General features: G+C 58.6%; 1 protein-coding gene across 8 annotated transcripts in view; it reads right to left on the reverse strand.

Moving 5' to 3' along the window:
* IKBKE (inhibitor of nuclear factor kappa B kinase subunit epsilon) overlaps positions 1-9,173 on the reverse strand; it is a 24,805-nt gene extending 15,632 nt beyond the window's left edge. For 2 of the 8 annotated variants that reach the window (XM_043484767.1, XM_043484765.1), the window contains exons 1-9: positions 8,864-9,171; positions 8,207-8,295; positions 5,509-5,627; positions 4,738-4,878; positions 4,267-4,396; positions 3,027-3,208; positions 1,892-2,052; positions 989-1,099; positions 547-726 (exon numbers count right to left, since the gene is read on the reverse strand). In XM_043484767.1, the coding sequence (XP_043340702.1) occupies positions 547-726; positions 989-1,099; positions 1,892-2,052; positions 3,027-3,208; positions 4,267-4,396; positions 4,738-4,878; positions 5,509-5,595 (992 nt within the window). In that variant the 5' untranslated portion in view covers positions 5,596-5,627; positions 8,207-8,295; positions 8,864-9,171. Of the gene's footprint in view, positions 1-546; positions 727-988; positions 1,100-1,891; positions 2,053-3,026; positions 3,209-4,266; positions 4,397-4,737; positions 4,879-5,508; positions 5,736-8,206; positions 8,296-8,863 lie in introns of all 8 variants that reach the window. The other 6 variants (XM_043484764.1, XM_043484763.1, XM_043484762.1 and 3 more) reach the window with 6 other exon arrangements.
* Positions 9,174-14,211: the final 5,038 nt, after the last annotated feature.

Below are 14,211 nucleotides of genomic sequence, written 5' to 3' on the forward strand. Positions count from 1 at the left end.
AGGGACTGGGTGATTTTCTCTCCAGGGCTGGGAGACAAAGGGTAGAGGTGGTGTCCTGCAGCGGATGCAGACAGTCCAGTGTCCAGCCTCTGCCTTCACGCCCCCTCCTGCCACGCTCCCTAGGGAGTCTCATCCCCTAGGGTCACCCAGGACGAGGACTCACCTACTCCCCCAGCAAGCTCCAGAAATAAAGGGTTCTACGAGCAATCCATTGGGGAGTGTACTGGCGGCGACCCCATGGACTGCAGCCTACCAGGCTCCTCCGTCCCTGGGATTTTCCAGGCAAGAGTACTGGAGTGGGGTGCCATTGCCTTCTCTGACGTCAGCTTTGTAAAGGTTGCTAAATCTCTCAAGTTCCCAGCAAGGAACACTGGATAACTTGATGGAACAAGTACTTTCACAACCTGAGATTGGACCCAGAAGCTTCGTATCTAAGCGCCCCAGAGCCAGCCAGGACAGGCCCCTGGGCCCGAGGGCGGGGGGAGGGGGGTGGGATGGGGCGCGGGGGGAGGGGCGGGGCGTGGCCCCGTGCACGCGTCCGCTCACGTGTTGTGCGCGTGGACGTAGACGCGGTGCAGGACGGCCTGGGGCAGGGAGAAGACGTGGACCACGCCTCGCTGCAGGATGTCGCTGGTCTCCGCGAAGAACTGGTCGAAGCCCCAGCACTTGGCCTGCTCCGCCTCCAGGATGTTGGCCAGGATGGGCACCAGCTGGTTCTGCAAACCCCTGCCCCCCGGGGCGTGGGGACAGTCAGGGGCGGGGCCAGATTCAACCTCCGGAGGAGGAGGCGATGGGGCATCGGGTGAGAAAGCCCTGGAGAGCCAGGACCGAGGGGGTGGGGAGGAAAAGCCAGAATGGTCTTCCACTCCAGGGGGAGACACTGGGGCCGGGAAGGGAGAGGGGCGCTCCCGCTGGGCCAGGCCTCAGCGAGAGGAGGACCCAGGGCCGGGCTGCGGTCCGCGCCCCCCTCCCGCGGGCTCTCACTCACATGGACAGCTGGCAAGTGATGGGCAGGGTGTAGCTCCACTCCAGGGGCCCGTTCTCCCACCTCTGCGTGCCCGCAATGGCCCCGGCTGGCTTCTCCGTGGTGATGCGGTACCTGGGGCGGTGGGCAGGACCAGGTCACCAGGACCCCCCCACCCTGCCCATCACGCTTCCAAAGGAGGACAGACTCGGCTTGGAGGCGCGGAGACTTGCTGTCTTCTCTGTTTCCTCTGCCCCTCACAGCTAGTCCGTGCCGCCTGCCTCCCCCACGTGCCTGTGCTGGGCTTGGTCCCAGTCACCTTCCCTGCACCCCAAAGTCCGCCCTCCCCTCTCCTGAAGTCCAGCTACCCTGCCAGCCTCCATCCAAGGCAGGCCTTTCCCTTTCCCTAACTTAACACAGGTTCTGCCCGGCTTGACCCCTGAGCTGAAGGAGCACCGACCTTTCTGCAAATCCACTTTAAACCTCTTTGCTCTGGTGGTGCTCTCAGTGGGAGCACTCACAGTCCCTAGCCTCTGGATGAGACAGGAAGAAACCCCGAGGGACCTGGGATCAGGAGGCTGGATTCTTGCCCCCCACCCCTGCCACGTCCTTTGCCAGGAAGGCTTTGTGACCTTGGGCAGATTGCTTTGGGAACCTGTTTGAGATGTGGTCAGCCCAAACGGGGTAGGGGTGGGGCTCAAGGAAAACGCTGGACTGGGATGTGGTCTCCCATCGGCTGGGGACAAGGCTTGGCTTCTTGTCTGATGGACCGATATCCAAGCATCTAAAGGGAGTGTGCGTGCGCTGGGGGGTGGGCCCAGAGGGCCTGGAGTCAGAGGCCCAATGGGGGACCCATCGGGGACCAGTGGGATGCCCAGGCCCACCCCCTGCCCCGTGGGTCGCCGTGGGTCCTTGTGATCACCGTACATGATCTCCTTGTTGCGCCGGGGCCCGCCAAATGGGACGAAGGGCAGGCTGCCAGTGGCTGCGTGGTACAGGGTCACCCCGATGCTCCAGAGATCCACGGTCACCCCAAAAGCTTTCTGCTGGGGCTTGCGAAGCACCGCCCTCTCGTACATGTCAGGGTGCTGCCGCCAGGGAACCAGAGAGCAGTCAGGGAGGGGGAGGGGGCAAGGGCCTGAGCACCCGGGCCCCCTGCCCGCCCCCCCATTCAGACTGCCTTCTCCCACCTCCAGGAGGAAACAGAACCGTCAGAATGCATCTCCTAGGTCATCTCCAAAGTGAGTGTGCCACAGGCTTATCAGCCTCTGCTCTGGGGAAAGCGGTGAGCAGCAGGGCTCCATCCTCCACGAGGATCTGATCAAGGGCTTGATTGAACCAGGGAGGCCTGGGCAGGGGGTCTGGGCAGGGAGCCTATGCAGGGGGTCTGGGCAGGGGGCCTGGCAGGGGGCCTGGCAGGGGGTCTGGGAAGGGGGTCTGCAGGGGGCCTGGACAGGGGGTCTGGGCAGGAGGCCTGGCAGGGGGCCTATGCAGGGGGTCTGGGCAGGGGGCCTATGCAGGGGGTCTGGGCAGGGGGTCTATGCAGGGTTCTGGGAAGGGGGTCTGGGCAAGGGGTCTATGCAGGAGGCCTGGGCAGGGGGTCTATGCAGGAGCCCTGGGCAAGGGGTCTATGCAGGGGGCCTGGCAGGAGGTCTGGGGAGGGGGTCTAGCAGGGGGTCTGTGCAGGGGGTCTATGCAGGGGGCCTGGCAGGAGGCCTGGGCAGGGGGTCTATGTAGGGGGTCTGGGCAGGGGGTCTATGCAGGGTTCTGGGCAGGGGGTCTATGCAGGGTTCTGGGCAGGGAGTCTGCAGGGGGCCTGGCAGGAGGTCTGGGGAGGGGGTCTGTGCAGGGGCTCTATGCAGGGGGCCTAGCAGGGGGCCTGGCAGGGGGCCTAGCAGGGGGCCTGGAAGGGGGTCTGGGCAGGCCTCAGCACTGACCTTTTGGCCTTGGAGAAGAGAATGAATTGTTCTGGGGTTATGGTTAGGGGTGAGGGGTGACCCTCCTGGACCCAGGGGGACTGGACGGGGCCCCCAGAGGGCCACCGAGAGTCCCAGGCGCTCACCAGGTACTCCTCAGTGCCGTAGACCGAGACGAACTTCTCGTCGTCGTCCAGCTCGCGGGCGGCCCCGAAGTCCGTCAGCTTGTAGATGCTCTGGCCCTCCTCGCCCAGCAGGCGCATGATGTTCCCAGGCTTGATGTCGCGGTGCACGATGCCGTTCTCCCGCAAGTGGTTCATGCCGGCCACTGCCACGGATGCAGGGCTGCTAGCGGCTCCAGCCGGGGCCGGCCCAGCGGCGGAGCCCGTCCCGGGGAAGGACCCGCGTGGACAGAGGGTGACACCCAGAGGTCCCCAGGGGCCTCAGGAACAGCAGGAGGAGAGAGATGGACTCGGGGCAAGGGACAGGGGTCTCGAGGACATGGAGTGTCGGGGTTGCCTGCGGTTCCCTGGGAAACCGAGGAGGATGGTGGCTCTGCTTCCCAGAGGAGGGCACTCAGTTACTTCCCATCTTTCTTTTCTTTTTTTTAAATTGTGGTAAACTATACCTAACAAAATTTGCATTTTAACCATTTTTAAATGTGCATGTCAGTGGCGTTATATACATTGAATGGCAGCACAGCATCATCCCGCGCGTCCAGACTGCCGTCAGTGCCCCAGACAGGACTTCACCTGTGAAGCACTCACTCTCTACACCCTCAGCCTCAGCTCCTGGCAGTCACGTTCTACTTAGAGTCGCTATGGACTGAATCTCTCTAGGTTCCTCGTATAAAAGTAATCATACAGTAGTTGTCCTTGTGTGGCTGGCTTTTTTCACTCAGCACAGTGTCTGAATTTCCTTCTTTTTTAAGGCTGACTAGTTAATCCGTCACTTGCACGTTGCACACTTTGTTTATCCATTCATCTGTCTGACTGTGGATTGCTTTTGTCCTTTGGCTATTGCTATTCATTATAGCCAAGAGGCAAGAGCAATAGCCAGGAGGAGATGGTGAGACAGGAGGCAGTCCAGGGGGTCACTGAGCGTCAGACACGACCGGGTGACTGACAGCAGCAGCGTTATGAAGCATGCCGTCATGAGCGACGGTGAACAACCCGTCTTCAGTTGTATCTGGAACTGGAGTTTTAAACGGCCAATCTGCAGGAAGCAGACCCTCAGGGTCTGTCTGTTCACTAGTGTCTGTCCCAGGTCTGGAAGCTTTTTCCGGAAACACCACACCCCCCTGGGACTCTGCCTGCCGCTGAGGGTGGGGTCTGGGGCTGGCCTGGGGTGCGGAGGGGATGCCCGGGGGGTCAGGGAGGGGCTCACCCACGCAGCGCAGCACCACCAGGAACTCGTCCTCGGGCAGCCCGAAGGTGTTCTCGGGGCTCTCCAGCACGCTCAGCAGGCTCCCGCTCGAGCAGTACTCCATGACCAGCACCTTCTGCCGGCCAGCCCCCTGTGGGAGAGGGACGGGGTCCTGGGGACGGCACTTCTCTCCTTCCCCAAGCTGGGCTGGCTCGGCCACGGGCCCAGGGCCCCCGTTTTATAGGTTTCCACTCCTAGCTGGCCTTCCCTCCTCTGACCTCAAACTGAGCCCAAGATCACCTTTTCCAGGAAGCCTGCCTTGATTAGGCCCCACTCCAAGGCCTGATTTTCCTGTGCACTGCCCTCAGCCCCTTGGCCTCCTTTCCTCCTCTCTGGGTGAGCCACCGATGAGCACATGCCCAAGTCTCTTATTCCGTGACCTGACTGGGTCAAAGACAAGACCGCGCTCCTCTGACAGACCACCGGACCCACCGTCTCCTCCACCGCGAAGAGCTTGATGATGTTCTGATGGTTCAGCTTCCGCAGGACCTCAAACTCCCTCACCTGCACCTCGCGGGGCCGCAGGTAGCTGGCCGTGTTGAAAACCTTCACAGCAACCAGCTCCCCGGATTTCTGCCGTGGAGGGTAATAGAAGTGGCACCCCTGCCCCGGGGCGCACACCCCCCTCCCAGTTTCCGTTCAGACTCAGAAGAGCCGACCCCAGGGACAAGCCAGGGTAGCCTGGTTGGGGATGGGGGCTCCCACTCTCAGCTCCTTCCCCTTCCCAGGGGTTCCACGGCCGGCCTGCCCGCAGCTCTGGGAGATGGCAGGACCTTGGCACACCTGATACCCCACAGGGGACAGTTTGTTGTCACTGCTATTGTTGCTATTGGCAATAACTACGGTGGCAGCTAACTCTCCCCGGTGTTAGCACCGTCCTGTCTGGCTTCAGCTCTTTAAGTCCAAGATGGTGCAGTGCGTCTCATGTATCCAGTACAGCCCTCAATGTGATAAAGGCAGGATAAATCCGAACGGGTCCCCCTGCCCCCTTGCAGTTCCTAGATTTGCCGCCAGCTCCCCTGGACGTTGGCTCGCGTCTTCGTCCCTCTCTCTCCAGCCCCAAGGTGTGCCCGATGGGCATCACCCCAGAAGCCCTTTTCAGACCCCCGCACCTCTGCCCTGCCTCAGAGCAGATCAGAGGAGCCTGCCCAGACAGCCCCAGCCCCGGCGCCCACTGGAGACCGACTTCCGGGAGGCCCCTACCTTGTTGCGGGCCTTGTACACGCTGGCCGTGGCCCCCTGCCCCAGCAGGTCGTCTGTATGCCACAGGTAGTTGACGGTGCTCTGCATCTCCCACTGCCGGCTGGCTGCCACCTTCCGCCCTAGAGAGCACACTGGTGTCCAGGGCGGCCCCTGACCTGGGATGGACACTGGTGACCCGGCCGGTAGCCGTGCCCGAGACCACCCCGTTGAGGGGCTCCACAGTCACCCTGGAGGCCAGGAGGCAGGGGCAGAAGTGGAAAGCACAGGAAGATTGAGTAACTTCCCCCAAAAGAAGCCCCGCTGCCAGGCCCTCAGCACACAGCCTGGCCCCGTCCCCCCAGCAGGGCTGTCTCCCCTCCCGACTCCCCTCGGCCTTGTCGTCTCCGCCCCGGGCAGGCCACTCTGCAGGGACAAGCCTGTTTCTCTGCCACCTCTCCTCGGCACTGGGAGTTCTGGGTTTTGGCATCCAGGCCTGGGATTGTCCCAGGAAGCAGAAAGAGTGCTTGAAGGAAGGGCTGCAGGTCAGACAGCGTCACCCACATCACCGCAAATCTCCAGGATTGCAACACGAGCCGGGGCCTTCCCCAGTGCTCCCGGACCCATCGCTTCCTGTTCCACGGCCAGCAGGCCGGCCTGGCCAGGTCAGCGCTGCTCGGGGAGGCAAGCACTGCTGCAGGGAGCGTGTGTGTGAGTGAGCATGTGTGCATGGGTGTGTGTGTGTGTGAGTGAGCATGTATACATGAGTGTGTGTGTGTGTGAGTGAGGATGTATACATGAGTGTTTGTGTGAGAGCATGTATGCATGTGTGTGTGTGTGAGCATGTATGCATGGGTGTGTGTGAGTGAGCATGTATACACGAGTGTGTATGTGTGAGAGAGCATGTATGCATGAGTGTGTATGTGTGTAAGAGAGTGAGCATGTATGCATGGGTGTGTGTGTGAGAGTGAGCACGTATACACGAGTGTGTGTGAGAGTGAGCATGTATGCACAGGTGTGTGAGTGAGCATGTATGCACGAGTGTGTGTGTGTGACAGCATGTATGCATGTGTGTGTGAGTGAGCACGTATGCACGGGTGTGTGAGAGCATGTATGTGTGTGTTTGTGTGTGAGTGAGCATGTATGCACGGGTGTGTGTGTGAGAGCATGTCTATGCATGTCTGTGTGTGAGCATGTATGCATGTGTTTGTGTGTGTGTGTGTGAGAGTGAGCTTGTATGTATGGGTGTGTGTGTGTGTGAGTGAGCATGTATGCACGGGTGTGTGTGTGTGAGTGAGCATGTATGCACATGTGTGTGAGTGAGCATGTATGCGCATATGTGTGTGAGCATGTATGCATGTGTGTGTATGTGTGTGTGAGAGTGAGCTTGTATGTATGGGTGTATGTGTGTGTGAGCATGTATGCACAGGTGTGTGTGTGAGCATGTATGCATGGGTGTGTGTGTGAGCATGTATGCACGGGTGTGTGTGTGTGAGCATGTATGCATGTGTGTGTGAGAGTGAGCTTGTTTGTATGGGTGTGTGTGTGTGAGCATGTATGCACAGGTGTGTGTGTGAGCATGTATGCATGGATGTGTGTGTGAGCATGTATGCATAGGTGTGTGTGTGAGCGTGTATGCACAGGTATGTTTGTGTGTGTGAGCATGTATGCATGTGTGTGTGTGTGAGAGTGAGCTTGTATGCACGTGTGTGTGTGTGTGTGGAGGGGCGGGGGAGGCAGGAGACCATCACATCCAGAAGCTCCAGCGGCCTCGGGAGGATCTGAAACCCTTCTGGGCTCTGTTCCCCATATTTGCCCCCACGCCCTTCTCCCCAAAGGCCAGTTCCTCTCAAGCAATTGACTGCAGAGAGCAGCCTGAGGAGTTACATTAAGGGCTGCTCTGAAGAGCGGGCCAGGGCTGGTCTTCTGGGATGACTGGGGAGAGCATGAGAGGGGCCCCCACCCCCTAGATACTCTCGGATAAGGCGGGACCTAGCCTGGGCTGCTTCCTGTTCTACCATCTCAAAGGTGGTCAACCTTAGGGTCACCATGCCTGGAATCCCACGGCTCCTTAGCTTTGAGCCTTCTCTCTGTAAGCCTTTTTTTAAAAATGTGAATGTTAAGAAGGTCAATCCCTTGAGCCAGAGGCCGCTTGGAGAGACCAGGGGTCAATTCCAGTTTCAGAAGACAGATTGGTGTTTGTGTTTTATAGAAGCTGCTGAGGGGATGAGTCTCTCTGAGGGGATGAGTCTCTCTGAAGACAAGGTAATAGCTCAGCAGAAATGAGCTGGTGAGGTTTTCCCCTGCGAGGCTGTGAAGGAGTCAGCCCGTGGGCCTGGGGCTGAGAAACCAGGTAGAATATCCTGAAATCAAGGCGAAGGTCCAGCCAGGGGGGGCTTCCGCTCCTCCAGAGTCCTCCCCAGGGCTGGTGCTGGGGCCTGGCGCAGCTGTAGGTGCGGGGAAGGGCAGTGTGGCGCGGAGGGCAGAGTCCCACGGGGCTGGCGTGCCCTGGGCTCTCTCCCGGTCCCGCCAGGGCTGTGCCCAGGAGCCGACAGCAGCGCATCTGGTCAGGTGCGCGTGCTCCGCGGCCCCCAGCGCAGCAGCGGGTGCCCTGAAGGGCGGTGCTGGGACGGATGAGCGCGGCGGGCAGCGGAGCCAGGAACCAGCTGCCCCACCCCCTCCCGCTCCGCCTCCGGGCGAGACGGCGGCCAGAAGCACTTACCCTGTGCCCCGCGCAGCCCGGATCAGGCAGAGACTCTCGCCGGCAAGAGTGTGCTGTGCTTTCCGTCCGTGGCCAGTCCAGGAGCTGAGCTGCACCGGAAAGAGGAGGGCGGATGAGAGGCGCCCCCGGGCGCTGTCGATTCTCAGCCTCCATCAAAGGCCTCCCGGCCCCAGCCCTTTAACCCTTTCCTCCCCCACAGAGCCGGGGCTTTCCAGCCTAGATGATCCCCGGCTCCAGGAGACTGTCCTTGACACTCCCACCCCCCAGGGGCTTGGGCCCGCGAGCAGGACCCTAGGAGCGGTGAGAGTCAGCCCCAGAAGCGAGGCAGAAAAGGAAATTAGAGAGGCAGCGCTGGAGGCTGGCATCCGACGCTTGGAAGGGAGCGCTGGGGTTCTCCTCTGCACCATAACAAACCCTCCCTCCCTCTCAGGGCCTCCAAGCCGTCCTTTGCAAGGGTGCCCATCTGAGATGGTACAGGGCACCTCGGCGGGGGAAGGGGCAGCAGCCTCAGATAGATACGGGGAGGGTCAGGAGCCCGCAGAGCCGACCCCAGCTGGCCAGCACCCTGGCACTTCGCTGATGGCTGTCCTGCAGCTGCCTGTTTCCCTGACGCCCCCATTCAACCCTCTTCCCCCAGAGTGGACTCTGCACACTCACCCCATCTCGGCTCTGTGATGGGCAGGCTGTGGGACCGCGTGGCACCCCAGACTTTCAGGGCTTGCAGTCCTGCACAGGCCGCACCGGTAGCATCCTGGTGGCCACAGGTCTCGGAGACCTGAAGATGGGCGGCTCTGTGCGGCCCCAGGAACTCAGCCCTCGGCTCTCCGCTCTCTCCCACTTCCGGATTTCGTTCCTTCTCTCTCTTAAAGAGACAGAGGCAGCCGGCTGCCGCCACCACCCCGGCAGGAAGGAGAAAGAGGATGCTCTGAGTTCCCAAGTGCAGGAGACAGAACCCGGGTCTGAGCCACGAAAGAGGCCAGGCACTGAGGCTGGGCGGCTGTGGTGGGCCGCGGGCTGCTATTTCTGTATCTCCCTGTGGTTCGCCGGAGCAGGGATGTTTGGAACTCTGCCCACAGTCTACAGAGCAGGTTGGGCCAGTTAACTGAGTGAAGAACTGCCTGGGAAAGCCAGCTTCCCACACCCAGGAGCCCAGGGAGGTCCAGGACCTTCGGCCAGCCACTTCTAGGAGTCTTTTGGTCTGACTCATCTTTCCAGGGAGCCTGCAGAGGTCTGCGAGGAAGCGCCGGAGCCCAGGTTATGCCCTCTAGGGCGACCTCGCGCACAGCACAGACCCCTGCCAGACGGTCTTCTCACCCGAGGCCTGAGGACAGTCCCATTTACCCCGCCGGGTGTGAGGGTGACGGCACAGCCCACTTGGGAATGCCTGGGGAACTGCACAGTGCCTTACAGACACTGAGGTCGCTGAGGTTCACACACCTTCGGGAGTTCTCCCATGATCTTCAGAGACCAGCTGAGGCTGGACGCAGGTGTGCCAACAGCCCAGTCGGACTCTAGATCCCCCGGTCAAGTTCCCGAGAAGGCTGGAGAGGTCTGCCCAGCTCTGGCCAGCTCCCAGATGGCAGTGGATAAGAAATGGTTAAAGCCAGGAAATTCCATGTTTCAGTAGAAAGCTGGAGGGACTTTCCCACACCACACCTGCTGGTTTCCTCCGCAGCCCCACCCCCAGCCCAGTGACACCAGGACAGGAGATGGTGATCTCAGAGGTGCCTCTCCCTGCCCCCCACCCTGCAGGCAGAGGTACTGGCGTGAGCCAGAGGGGCTGCCCTGCCGCGCAGCAGGACCAGGAGAAACATCCCTCAGACCTCTTCTGCACTCAGGATTCCCAGCTTTCCCCCTGCCTGCTATACGGTAGAACTTGTACTTCCTTGAGACCCTCTGATTTGGCGGGGCCATGTGATTTCTATTTTTTTAATTTACTTTGTTTCCTTTCTTTAAATTTTTTTGCTGTCATTCCCCCCCCCCCCCGCCCGCCTTTTTCTTTTGCTGCACTGGGTATTTGTTGCTTTGCATGGACTTTCTCCTGTTGCAGCGAACAGAGGCTACTCCTGGTTGCTGTGAGGTGGCTTCTTTTGTTGCAGGGCACGGGCTCTAGATGCATGGGCCTCAGCAGCTGCAGCCCGTAGCCTCTAGAGCTCAGGCTCAGTGGTCGTGGCGCACAGGCTTAGCTGCTCCTGCAACATGTAGAATCTTCCTGGACCAGGGATTGAACCTGTGTCTCCTGCATTGGCAGGTGGATTCTTATACACTGCGCTGCCAGGGAAGTCCCCACGTGTTTTCTTAACCAAAGCATTTAATCACTGATTTAGAACACCCCGCTCCCCTCTCCTGCCTCCCGCCAGCCCCTGTGACAGTGTGACTCTGTCAGATGTGGTGATCAGTCTGGGTCCCTGAGTGACCATGGAGAAGAGCCCCCGGCCCACCCCCTGCTGGCCCACAAGGAAGGGATGTGTAACCTTGGTGAGAAATCTACCTTTGTTGTTTTAAGTCACTGAGATTTGCAACTTCGCCAGCCTATGGCTAAAGCTCGCCTCATTTGCCCCCAGTGAGCCTGTCTGGTCCTCACCAGCACCCTTGCTCTCGGGTGTGATGGCTGTGTGTCTAGCATCTACCAGGAAGCCGGCCCTGTGGGCGCTGTGTGCTGAAGATGGAAGGGGAGACCTAGGCGCCCCCAGCCCCACTGCCAGGAGTGTGAGAAACAGGCGTCAGCAGGGAGGGACTTTGTGAACTTGGCGGAGGGGGGCTGCAGGGAGGAGGGACCGTTGATGCCCAAGGAGGGTTTGTGAGAAGAAAAGATACCCAACCAGACTCTGGAGGGAGGAGGGAGACGAGGGGGTTGGAGGTTCCGCATTGCAGATGGCGGGAAAGCATGCAGAAGCACAGGGGTGTGCGGTGGGCGGGGGGCTGCCACGAGGGGACACTCCGAGCTCCGCTGGCCTCTGGGAGGTCACACTTCTCTGTGGACAGAATGAGCGAGTGTCTGGCCTGTGGTTTGGGGCCGCTGGTCCCAGCTGGGCCCCCGTGGCAGTCAGGATGCTGGTGGGCTTCTGAGGGAGTCAGTGAGAGGCCTCGTCACATTCTCCCAAGTGGCTCTGAGTCGTCGTCGACGTAGAAGTGGCAATTCAGAGGAAGCAGAAGGATCCGAGGTGTGGTGCTGGGGGTCTCTGATGGCAGCTCTCAGGGAGAAAGCGCACGTCTGCTGCTCCAGAGGGAGGCGGAGTGGTGTCACGGGAAGGACAGGGCTTTGCCATCTGAGGTCTGAGTTGCGACTCACTCGCCTTGAGCAAGCCCTTGACCGTTCTCATCCACTCGGTGTGGGAGCAAAACGAGGTGCAGGGCCCACTGCTCAGCTGTTTGTCAGCTGCCTCACCTGCCCAGCACCTTAGAGGAGAGGAAAGGCAGGGCGAGGTGGGGCATTGTGGAAGCGGGAGCAGCGAGTCCTCAGCAGACGTTTCTGAAGGGCTGGTGAGCAGGTCTCGGAGGAGCTCTGGGCAGGGGAAGGAGGGCCCGGCTGCTGGCGGCGGGAGAAGGTGCGGTGGGGGCTCACCAGCCACCGCGTGTGGTCATCCTTGGTGTGGAAAAGGGAGCGCTTCACTCATCCTCCTAACTCTTGAGACCTCCTCCTCGCATCTCCTCCCACGTGCTCACCTAGAGGCCTTGCCTCTAACTTTGCTGGAAATAAAGAAGCGATGGACAGGCAACACCCTCATCGTCCCACCCCACCTCCACTCCCCACCTACCCTCCCCTGAGAGGGACGAAGCCCAGCTTCCCTGGCTGGGCGGCCCTTCCATCTGTGCTCTCATTCTACTGAGTCCTGCCCTTGAGCAAACCTGCCCCCACCTTGCCCATTTTAAAAAGAAAAACCTGGGCCCTTGACACCTTTTGATGTGCCCCCCAATCAAAGCAGCCTAGAGAAGGAAATGGCAAGCCACTCCTGGATTCTTGCCTGGAGAATCCCCATGGACAGGGGAGCCTGGCAGGCTACAATCCCTGGGGTCGCAGAGTTGGACACGACTGAGTGACTAAGCATTCAAAGGAAAGCCTTGAATGAACTGCCAAGCAGTTTGACTCCCTGTCCCGACCCTTCCCGTGTGCTGCCAACTCACTCCGGTCAGCTTGTTTCCTAAGGCAGGTGCTGTTGACAAGCGTGACCTTTCTCCACTGGCCTCATCTACCCCTCAGCCGATCCTTGTTGGAGCACTTCCTCCCTGGGATTTCTGACTCCCCAGCCACCTGCCTCTATCACTTGCTCCTGTTGCCCTCTCTGCTGGCTCCTTCTTCTCCGCTGGATCTCTAATTATTGGGGCCTTCTCTTTCCGCCCATTTGTGTGTTCTTCCCGGGAATCTCCTAGTTGGAATACGTCTATAACATAATAGCTTCTAAATTTGTGTTCAGGTGTGATCTGTCTCTAAATCTCCATATCCAAGAGTTATTTGATATTTCCACCCGGATGCCTAATAGTCATTTCAGTTTGACCAGGCCAAGCAGAATTCTTGAGTACTTTTCTACTTCTTTCCCCTGGCACTCACTATCTTATTATTTTTAGGGTAACACTTATTTTGCTTATTTCTCTGTCCTCCCTGAAACCAGGAAGCTCTATTATCTGTTCCTCCTGTTCAATATTGTATCACAGTGCTTGGTGCACAGTGAGGCTTAACTGACTAGTGAAAGTCTTTGGCATATGTAATATGCAGGGTTTCTGACTCCCGAGTGAAAGAAAGCTTCATATGCCCTTGGATATACACATTTAAATTAGATCATCATTAAGACTATTTCCTAAATTTAGACCTACCTGGTCTTCTTTTTTTGGTTTCTATTTAGATGAAATGAATGTTTTTTGACGGTGTTCATTGTCACCAGTTTCTATCATGCTCCCATCAGAATATGTGAGATAAGGGGACCCCAAAAGGATCACCTGCCTATGTCTTGCTGCTGCTGCTAAGACGCTTCAGTTGTGTCCGACTCTGTGTGACCCCATAGACGGCAGCCCACCAGGCTCCCCTGTCCCTGCGAGTCTCCAGGCAAGAACACTGGAGTAGGTTGTCATTTCCTTCTCCAATGCAGGAAAGTGAAAAGTGAAAGTAAAGCTGCTCAGTCGTGTCTGACTCTTAGTGACCCCATGGACTGCAGCCCACCAGGCTCCTCCGTCCATGGGATTCTCCAGGCAAGAGTACTGGAGTGGGTCGCCAGTGCCTTCTCCGGCCTATGCCTTAGGACTTCCTGAAAAGGCTTTTTGGGTCCTCTGTTTGCAGCGTAAGCACGCGCTCCATCTCACAGCTCGTAACCTACTCTTAGGAGTGATAACTCATCCACAGCACAGGGAGGCAGAACAGCTTCAACTCTGACTTAACCAAGACCAAGGGCCCAGCAAGAGAGGATCAAGCTGGAGCTTTACGATAAAATGAGGGAGAAGAGATGACATGTTAGAAGGGCATGAGAAAGCAAACAAAAAATATACCAAAAACAGGTGGCAGTGGCAAACCTAAGAGAGGATGTAACATGTCTGGGATAGGATACCTTGTGTGACCCTTGAACATAAGGTATGAGATCTGATCCACCCCAGGGGCCTCTAGTATCAGAATAAGCTCACTAAATATAAGTGTGGGCCTGAGGGGGCGCCAGGATGTGTTTCAAATGATTACCTTTGAATAACGTCAACCTTGAATCTATGATCTGCTAGAGTCAAAATCTGAGGGAGAAGAAAGCATTGCCTCCCACCCCACGCCAGCAGCACAAACACGTGCGTCAGCCCTTTTTGCAGAGGCAGGGGGCTGCCAAGGGCAGAATGACCCTGGGCTTTGATTGTGGAAGAAATAAAACCTTCAGTCAACCTCGGCTGTGGCTGGTAAAGCTTCCAAGCAACTTTGCAGGCTCCACTCCTGCAAGTGGGGAAATCTGACTAGAGACAGCAATGAGAACAGTCCTCACTGAAAACAGGGGAGGTGGATTCTGTGAAGGAAACGGTTCTCATGGCAACAGACTGCC

Source organism: Cervus canadensis, chromosome 13 (assembly GCF_019320065.1).
Source record: "Cervus canadensis isolate Bull #8, Minnesota chromosome 13, ASM1932006v1, whole genome shotgun sequence".
Lineage (NCBI taxonomy): Eukaryota > Metazoa > Chordata > Mammalia > Artiodactyla > Cervidae > Cervus > Cervus canadensis.